Raw genomic sequence first — 9899 nt, forward strand, 5'->3', positions numbered from 1 at the left:
ATGTCTTAAGCTATGTATTATTTAAAATAAAAATTGTAGAAATAGTATATTTAAAAACTGAATATCAAGACGAATCTAATATAACAAAATCTCATGTACTCCCTCCGTGTTTTTTTAAGTGATACATATTGACCGGCACATAGTTTTAGGCAATTTAATTGACTTAAATAAAATAAGAGGTAAGTGGGGTAGTGGAGCATTAAAAAATTGTTAAAGAAAGATAGTGGGGTTAATAGTTTATTGAAGAGCAATGAATGTGAGAGGAAAGATATAATAAAAAAAGTAGTAGTGGGTTTGGGTGGGGACCATGAGAGGAGAGAGATATAATATTTTAATGTATTGTTTTGCCAAAAAAGGAAATGTATCACTTAAAAAAATACAGCCGGAAATGGAAATGTATCACTTAAAAAAACACGGAGGGAGTAACTATATTTTGAAGTATAAAAAAATTACTTAATTACTAAATTCCATCTCCATTAGAATCTCTCAAGATTCCAAGTACGACAACCAAAAGAAAACGAATGGAGTAGCTTTTTATAATTTTACTAAAGTGTAATAAAATATAATCTTGGTGTAAAATCGTAAATGTACATTGACAAGCATGAGAATGTCAACTTTGTAATTTTAAAAAGTGAAGGGGCTTATTTTCCTAAAACTCAATATAGTTAATGTGTCACTTTACAAAAATGAAGTAAAGTAATAGCACAACTTCGTGTTTGAATGGTGCAAACAAAAATGGACGAATAACAATGTAAATTCGAGTCACTGTTCAATTATTCAGTGCCTAATCAAGTCGAGTGCATTTCAAGCTTGAATCATATTTATATTATTACAAGAAAGTATCTCAAATCGAATTATTTTTAACACTTAAGTTAATTGATCAGCTCTAGTCAAGACGAGTTAGCTTTTAGTTAATAACTCTAGTGTCTAATACTCAAATTAAGTGGAGTGTATTTCAAATTTGAATCATGCATAAATCATCATAAGAAAATATCTCAAACCAAATCTCTTTTAACACAAAGTTAATTAATCAGGTATAAATTGAACGAGTCAGGTTTTAACACCCCAAGCTAGGGACCATATCAATGAAGTACAACAAAATTAAATTCCAAAAAAGGTTGGATATCTGTCTATTACATAATGTATCGCACCCATCCATCCATCAAAACATGATGAATCCCCTCTCTCGTCCAGCCTAACAGTAACTACCCCTTTTCTTTCTTCATTCACTCTCTCTTCACACTTTCTTTCTGCTTTGCTTTCACAATCAATGCTCACCACCTTCCTCCACCTCTCTCTCTTTATTACCTCCCAACCTTCTCCTTCTTCTTCTTCCTTTCTTATCTCATCCATTTATTATTTATTTATTCATTTATTTATCAAACTGTTGAATTTCTCTGAATATTCACATTTTTTGACTCCTTTTTTTTATTTTCTCAACTTTTCTGGGTGTTTGTTTTTCAAATGGTGGATCTCTTGTGTCTTTTCTCCTCTTTTTGTTTTTTAAATTTAATTATATAATTTTTTCTCGGTTTTAGTGGTTTTTGTTTGACAATAAATCCCAACTTTATTCGTCTTTTTCTTACTTTTATTTTTTTCATTTTTTGCGCCTTTTTTCTCTCTCTAACTTTTCAATATTTTCTTATCTTCAGTTTCCAATTTTGAATCTACCCTTCTTAGGGTTCTGAATATCCTGCACTAGTTAACTGGTATGATTTCTTATCAATTTCTTAATTATTATTAATATTATTTGCTTAATTTCTTTGCTATGAATATTTAATTATAATTTTTTGGACTAGGAGTTGAAGAACATTAGCAAGTTAGTTGATTTCCCTAGATTTATTGTTTGTTTAATTATTTATGGAATTATCCGTTGAATCTTTGCTGGCATTAGTACGGAGTAGTATATAATTGTATTTGTTTTAATTTTCCAAATTTTGGGGTTTTGGGTTTGCTTTAAATTAGGAATTTTGACTGCTACTTGTTGGCAAAAACAATTGGGGAAAATTTTATTCGTATCGAATTAGCTAATTGCATGAAGGACAAGATGATGAGGACACTCTGGTTGATATTCTAAATGCTTGGTCACATGGCTTAGTAATATAATACTGATACTGTTGTTTAATTAGTAGGGGAGATTTGTTTATATTTACTTGATTGTATGTGTCGTTATTGGTATATATTGAATAACTTATTCGGGTTTTATTTGTTTAATGCTGGCATTGTGATCGATGTTTGTTTGGTTGGTATGGTCACCAGTAAACGTATCGTCCAATGGATCAACAGTTTTGACTTAAGATTGAATAGTGAGAAGTCGTAGTTTTTCTATTAGTGTACATGGTTTGACGCGTGGTGTGTTGGTATTTCCGTATTCGAGGATTTGGTAGAATGTGGATACTCTTTATGTAGGAGTAATCTTGAACTTTAGTTTATATGTTAATATACTTATTTGTGGTTCGATCCGTTGTAGGAGGAAATTAAAGGAGGAATCTTCCTTGGTTGAACTTGATCCAATGTGTTGGGTTTCCTGGGTTTGAGCAAATGGGTGGTTGTGTTTCAACTAGTAGTCAGAGCACTTGTAGTAGTGGGAGCAATGGAGAAGCAGTGTCATCATCGTCTTGCTTAGGGATGGGATTGTGTGGTCGGAAGAGGAATAAGAGAACTTTCTCTGACCATGTTGCCACACTGCAACATCTGTCATCAATACCTAATCGGATTTTTATGAATGGGAAGAGTCGTAGTTCATGTATATTCACCCAGCAGGGTCGCAAGGGGATAAACCAGGATGCCATGATAGTGTGGGAGGTGAGTATTCTTTCAACATTTTTATTTTTTTATTTTTTAAATTTTTTTTTTCTCTTGTTATACATATGGAACTTTGTTCAACAGCTAACATTTGAAATATTGAATCATTTGTGTTGCAGGATTTCATGGCAGATGATGTGACATTTTGTGGTGTATTTGATGGGCATGGGCCTCATGGCCATCTTGTTGCTCGCAGAGTGAGGGATGCTTTGCCGTTAAAGTTGTTGTCATTTATAAATGCTTGCCAGACGAAGGAAGTTGGGCCAAGTGGTGCTTGTTGTAATGGCGATATTAAATCTGAGGGTGTAGAAGCTGAGAAAGATGGTTCAATTGAAGATAGTATTAGCTCAGTGTGGAGGGATGTTTTTCTTAAGTCCTACAAGGCTATGGATAAAGAGTTGAGATCGCATCCTAATGTGGATTGCTTTTGCAGTGGTAGCACAGCTGTTTCTATTGTGAAACAAGTGAGTCATTGTCTATAATCTTTTATTTTATTGATACTTTTGGATTTTATCCCCAAATTTAAATCTTTTTGAGTTTGCAGGGTTCAAATCTGTTCTTGGGAAACATTGGTGATTCACGAGCAATTATGGGGTCTAAGGACAGCAATGATGCTTTGATAGCAGTCCAATTAACTGTTGATCTGAAGCCAGATTTACCGAGTAAGTGTGTATTAATGTAAAATTCTGGTTTTGTCCTTCTGGAGCAAATCTAATTAGTTGTGAAAGCTTCATTGTAGGGGAAGCCGAAAGGATAAAACGGTGCAAGGGTAGGGTGTTTGCATTGCAAGATGAACCTGAAGTTCCTAGAGTTTGGTTGCCATTTGATGATGCTCCTGGGCTAGCAATGGCACGAGCATTTGGTGACTTTTGTCTAAAGGAATACGGGGTTATCTCTGTACCAGAATTTTCTCATGTAATTTTGACAGATAAAGATCAGTTCATCGTAATGGCATCTGATGGGGTAAGTGTGGTTTTGTCCATTTGTTGTTTCCTGGAATTCACAATACAACTAATGTACTACCTGTTAAATCTCTTCAATGGCACTGATTTGACTAACTATTGTCTACTTTTTGTTGTTCCATCTTTAGAATAGATTTTGAGACTTGTTTTTGAAAATAGTAATTGGCATCTTGTCAATGTAAACAAATATATGGGTGAATGTTAATGCGCTAGACTGGTGGAATTTGTTAATATGGAAATATAGTTTTGCTGGTCCTCGAGTTCATTCCTATTTTGATCAAGCAGTTGCAGGTTGGGATCTCTTTTTAGAAAGCAAGATTCTCACTAGGTCCATTCAAAACTTAGGTTTGTTGAAAGTCATGAAGTTCATCACAAATCATATTTTTCTAAGCTTAATCCTTCCTTGCTTGGTCTGAATTTTTCGTTCGAGTGATCTTGAAATCACTTTGGAGAGCCATTCCAAGCCTTGGACGAATATTTTAAAAAAAACTTATTTCAATTCATTCTGTCTACAATAAACTAGGAAAGTTTGATCTTGTTTGCTCCTTTTATTGTGTAATCACAATATAATGCACTTTGTTACATAGATGAAATTACTAAAAATAGGCTAAATATCTTAGATGGGATTAGTTTTTCAGTCTGCTTTTGTGCAATTCTCTCATAACTTGTAACTAGTAGAAGACTGTACAACTTGGATATGATTGGAACAAAGATGGGATTGATGATTATTTAGTTTCTCAGAAAGTGATCAAACCTACATATTGTGGTTGCATGCCCTTGTTGTGCTGTACCAAGTTGGTGGCATTTTTATAAGTTAAGACTTGTTTTGTCATGGAAATAAGCCCAATCTTCCTAAAATATTTAATATTATTGAATCAAAGCCTAATTGTGTCAATTTCTCATGACCACCCAAGATCCAAAATATTAAGAAGAGGGGACAGGTGATGTGCTGTATGGTTGCTTTTTGGCCCTACTGTGATGCAATGAAAATGTGGATGGAAGTGGTGGTCTGATTCGTCCTGCGGAGACCAGATTAACACATATTTTGCTGATTGTGTAAGCTTGTAGTTTGAGAGTAGTGCTGAATGTGTACTTTGTGGATTTTGAGGTTGGGTTTTGGAAGCCCCACATAGACCGGTGCTTTTAGATAGCTTTTTTTTTTTTTTTTATTTAATTATTTCTAATACGTTATCGGTGTATCACTTAGACTACCTTGTATGCTGGTCCCTTCGTATATAGTAACTTGAAGAACTGATTGGTTGTAATCCTGGTTAGTAAGCCACATGGTGGTACATGGTTCAAGACCCAACTCTTTTTCAAACATGAGCACAATTTGCTAGAAATATTCTGCTTAAGCATCAAACAGGAAAAGGGGCTTGGGCCTTTGGTGTGCATTTATTTGGCATGATCACCTTTGGTATAAGTGGATAACATAAGCTTTTGCCTTTTGGTTTATCATGAATGTAGAACAAATTGAAGTTGTTGATTTTTACAGTTTGCTCAGCCCTTCCATTAACTGTACCCACTCGGCAATATAAGGACAGTTTTTTTTCTTCTAATCAAACACTGGCACAGTTGCCTACATACAGTGAAATTGTATAATACCTAAGGTTTCTTCCACGAGTAATCGTATCTTTTATTGTTGCTCGAGGTAATGGGAACTTCATTTAAAGAAGATAGTTTTTGTAGTTTTTGAGATTTATTCAACTTTTGTTTGATTGCCAGATATAAATTATGTTTCATTGTATCTATTTTTCTGGAAGAAGAAAAGATAAGTGAGAGATGTTTATCTGATCTTATTGGGAAAAATACATACGGGTAACTTGCTTGCAACATGCCATGACATGTTTAGGTCTCCTGAAATATTGCTCTCAAGTCATGAGTCACTCTCTTTACATTGTGGGATGAAGAAAAATAGGTTTACTTATATCGTTTCTTCTCTCTGTTTTTTTTTTCCAGGTTTGGGATGTATTGAGTAATGAGGAAGTGGTAGAAATAGTATCCACAGCTCCCTCCAGAGCATCAGCAGCACGTGTACTGGTTGAAGCAGCTGCTCGTGAATGGAAGCTCAAATATCCAACCTCAAAGATGGATGACTGTGCTGTTGTTTGTTTATTTTTAGATGGTAAAATGGATACAGAATCAGATTATGACGAACAAGGCTTCTCCTCTGTGACAATCCAAAGCAACCATTCTGGTGCAGCATTGGAATCTGATGATGGTCAGAATTCTGAACCATCTTTCCAGAGAAACATGACTGTTAGATCATCAGAAGAGAACGATTCTTTCCGAAGATTACCTGTTGAAGTAGTACCTACTGTGGGATCTGTTTTAACTGAAGATCAGAATTGGTCTGGTTTGGAAGGGGTAACTCGCGTCAATTCACTTGTTCAGCTTCCTAGGTTTTCAGAAGAAAAGCCAAATTCATGATTCATTCGTAATGATTAAAATTATGGGATAGAGTCTGGTTTCTTCATGATTCTGGGCTGATTTCTGGAGAGAGTTACATGTTGTAGAAGGTTTGTGCTGGTTCCTGTTTTGTTGTGAAATAGTTGTGTTGTACACCAAATGAAATGTAAAGGACATGAATAGATATATGGCTAACATTTATTCTTCTCATTTCCGGTGAAATTTATCAATCTTTTTGCAGCCATCTTAATGTTATAGTGTCAGCTAGTCTGCTGCCGCCCTTTTGAGTCTTGTTTTCGGTATAAAGCTCATGTACAGATGACCTTGTTTGTTTTGCATATGTTTTTCCATTTTATTTCAAGGCTTAACTTCGTTTTAATTGCTCTGCAATCTTCACTGGTTTCATAATCAGAAGTCTCAGCTATCCAAAAATTTGAACAGAGCACGAAGAACCTATTCATTTTCTTTATCTGTAAGCTGTTATGCAGATTGCCTGGATCAGTGTCTTTAAGATCTATTCGTGGTGTTCACAGATAAAACTTTTCCATTCGACTCAACCAGAATATCACACTGTTGTATAACAAAGAGTATTTGACAAATTACTAGCAGAGGACTATTATTTTCTGCAGAAAAAGTTGACAATGTTCATATATCAAGTAAATCAATTACAGTACAACAGATTGAAAAATTACAATCAATTACAATGTTGAAGAGCCTTGTACAAATTCTTAAGAGCCTGATCATATGAGATAAACCCCATAAACCAAAACTCATGTCCATCCTTGGTCAATATCTCTATATACTTCTCAGCCGGCTTATTCGGGTTCGATGATGGGTTCACAGCCAACACCTGATCCAACATAACCATCACCTTATAATACACCCACTGACCCGGCCCGCTGACCGGTCCACTCCAAACCTGCGAATCACTCCGAAATCCGATTCGCTTATTCGATATATAAAGCGTACCCATAACCGGCCCGGTAGTGGTGGACAGATAACAAGCATAAGTCTTCTTAAGCTTCTCACCATTGACACCCCCAAATTCTCGGCGGAAAACATTGTCGCAACCGCCATCAGCGATAACACGACCTGCCTGCTCGATCCGTGTCATGGCAACATCGACTAACCCGGGTCCAGTTCTGAGGTGGTTGTAGAGGTTACCAGCGAAGGTTTCGGCTTTTTTGGTGGCGGTTTCGAGTTTACGTCCAAGATTGTTAAACGTATCGGAAGATGATGATGGCGGTGGTGCGGGGGAAGCGTGGAGGTAGGGGTTCCCGGGGACGGTCATGGTCGTAGTGCTGTTCATGATTGTATGAAAGAGTTGATCGTTGAAAGTAGGAATGTTTAAACAACGGTTGAATTAGTGGAGTAAGAATCAAGAATTTTGTGGGTTTGGCACTTTTGCGTAAATATTGCGTGCTACATAAATGGGAATAAGATGTGTGGAATCGTGTACTTGAATAGGTGGACAAGAAGGGGCTCACTTTCATGTTGCAATTTGAAAGTTATGGGTGCATTTTACCGTTGCTATTTATCACTTGTGACTTTGTGCGTCGTGAGTTGTGATTCGTGAAGTATCTAGATCATTAACATTAATTTCATTTTGAGTCATTAAGAGGCTAATAAACCAAGTTATTAGAAGATTTTCTAGTGTGTATTAAATGCTTATATTTAGCCTTAAGGTTAAGGGTCATGTTTTCCATAAATGTTTGTTGAATTGTTGATGCTACTCAAAAGCAAAGGCTCAGTCAACCTCTTTCTCAAAGGGCACGAAATGAGATGAATGAGAGTAATCGAGCAAAGTTTACAATATAAAACGGGTAAAATTGACATTTTTGATGTAATCGACAAATTTTGCTTATATATGACATTTGAATTATTTAATTCTAAAATATTTTACAAATCTCTTATCTACTTGGTTATAACTAACATTTATAATCCTACATGGCGCGTTAAGAAAATTAAATCCTACGTGGCTCTACATAAACTCGGAAAAAAACACCCCTATATATTGAAAGGAATGGTGTCCTTCGAACAAGTGTATTATTCCGATAGAGGGTTTGGAGTCAATTACGGAGTTAATTATTCAGTGAAGTTAAGTGATCGAAAAGTCGGGTTAGAGGCCATCTCCGATCACAGCTTTACCTAACTAAACCCTCCGGGTCGCACCCAAGCGTGCAACCAAACTAATTAAGGCGACGAATTAAGCCGAAGGCCTTAATACGTCAAACAAGAGGATTCGTATTTTGACGTCGGATTCCGAGCTTAGAGCATTGAGGGCGAACGTCGAATTAACGAGGCGTACAAATAAAGTCAAACAACAATATTAAAGTCAAAGTGCATAGCCATAGCCTCGCATTGGCCAAGCCGTACGTGGGATAGGCTAGCACATGCTGCCGCAAGCAAGCCACAAGCACTAGTAGCCCGCAAGGGTGTGCAAGCCTGCGAGTGCAGCATCAACGAGCACTAGCATGGCGCGGCTAGCAAGCTTGCATGCAAGCAGCTCACACCAAGCTAAGCCTACTGGCAAGGCACACCAGCAAGCCCGCACCAAGCTGTGGCTTGCACGGCATGCTCGTAAGCCTGCCAAGGCAACCAAGCATGCATAGCAACCCAGCAGCGTGCGTGGACCTGCAATGCGTGTTGGCATGCCCATGGCGAGTGGTGTGCGCTTGCGGCCCAGCCGTGGTCTTGCAGTTTTGGTTGGAGGCCCTAACCGAGTCGACATGGCCTTGACCAGGCCATTCCTTGGTGCCCAAGGATGTTGACCGTTCATAGGGTATGGTGATTAGTGGGTTAGGTGGTTTGGGAACAAGGAGGCCATGTGGTTCTACGAGGATTTTTGACAAGGGAATAAACGCGTCGTCAATTGTCTATCCCTAGATCAAATACAATTTATACAACCTAAACAAACCTAATACGAGTATAAGGCAAGCATAGGGGTCGAACCACAGAGAACGGATAAACACCACCAAATGTTATCGACAATTAAGCTAGTCCGGAATAGGAGATAAATAAACTAAAGTCTAAAAATGCTAAAACAAGAAATAAAACATTAAGGAAAATGGTTTAGGTATAGCATTCACTTGAATATAAACAAAAGCATAGAAGTTGAATTAATTATGAACTAAACATGCTCGAATATCGAAGTAAAGTCCAATCTAACCGCCTTCCGGGGTTAATCGGCTTCTCCTAACATAGCCTCTATGTTTCCACATTAGAACCATATACTAGGAGGTACTATCAAATAACAATCGATAATAATGAACCTTAACTAAGTCAACTTCCGTTCCTTGTTAGCAAAGATTCACCTTTAATCAACCAACAATGTGCACTTGCAAGAAGATTAAAGAATATCAAGCATATAAAGACTTTAATCACAAATAAATCAACTCTAAACCTAGAACATGCTCAAGATCCAACTACACCACAATCATCCCCTTAATGGGGAAATTACTCACTAATCATGATAATAACAAGATTAATTAACAAATAACCAAGAATCAACATGATTAACAAGTAATACGAACAACTAAAACCATAATAAAAATAAAGCAATAAAAATAGAGGAGAGAGAGTTAGAGATTCTCATTGATTGAAGATGTAAATCAATAGAAAAGATGATCAATTTCTTCTTCAAAATCCAAGTTCAATAATGGTGAAACCCTCACTTTCTCTCTCTAAACTACCCTAACCCTAAGCTAAACCTAGAGAGAGAAA

The 9899-nt window shown here is 36.7% G+C and overlaps 1 protein-coding gene and 1 pseudogene across 2 annotated transcripts; one reads left to right on the forward strand and one right to left on the reverse strand.

Annotated features, from left to right (window-relative positions):
- Window positions 1-1168: 1168 nt before the first annotated feature.
- LOC145619066 (putative protein phosphatase 2C 52) lies at window positions 1169-6420 on the forward strand. Of its 2 annotated transcripts, XM_081673666.1 has the most exons (7): window positions 1169-1467; window positions 1653-1709; window positions 2471-2805; window positions 2925-3269; window positions 3350-3467; window positions 3545-3768; window positions 5727-6420. In XM_081673666.1, the coding sequence occupies exons 3-7, from the start codon at window positions 2542-2544 to the stop codon at window positions 6195-6197; spliced, it is 1422 nt and encodes a 473-aa protein (XP_081529792.1). In that variant the 5' UTR covers window positions 1169-1467; window positions 1653-1709; window positions 2471-2541; the 3' UTR covers window positions 6198-6420. The 2 variants fall into 2 exon arrangements, with proteins under 2 accessions (XP_081529792.1, XP_081529791.1); XM_081673665.1 differs by lacking the exon at window positions 1169-1467 and having other exon boundaries at window positions 1492-1709.
- Window positions 6421-6870: 450 nt separating this feature from the next.
- LOC145619665 (GEM-like protein 1 pseudogene) lies at window positions 6871-7467 on the reverse strand (annotated as a pseudogene).
- Window positions 7468-9899: the final 2432 nt, after the last annotated feature.

Source organism: Chenopodium album, chromosome 27 (assembly GCF_948465745.1).
Source record: "Chenopodium album chromosome 27, dcCheAlbu1.1, whole genome shotgun sequence".
Lineage (NCBI taxonomy): Eukaryota > Viridiplantae > Streptophyta > Magnoliopsida > Caryophyllales > Amaranthaceae > Chenopodium > Chenopodium album.

Bases quoted from the DNA above. Each gene is read 5' to 3' on its own strand.
- LOC145619066 (XM_081673666.1), top strand. From the start codon at position 2,542: ATGGGTGGTTGTGTTTCAACTAGTAGTCAGAGCACTTGTAGTAGTGGG. The intron at 2,806-2,924 runs GTGAGTATTCTT...TTTGTGTTGCAG, and splicing joins ATGCCATGATAGTGTGGGAG to GATTTCATGGCAGATGATGT. The intron at 3,270-3,349 runs GTGAGTCATTGT...TTGAGTTTGCAG, and splicing joins CTGTTTCTATTGTGAAACAA to GGTTCAAATCTGTTCTTGGG.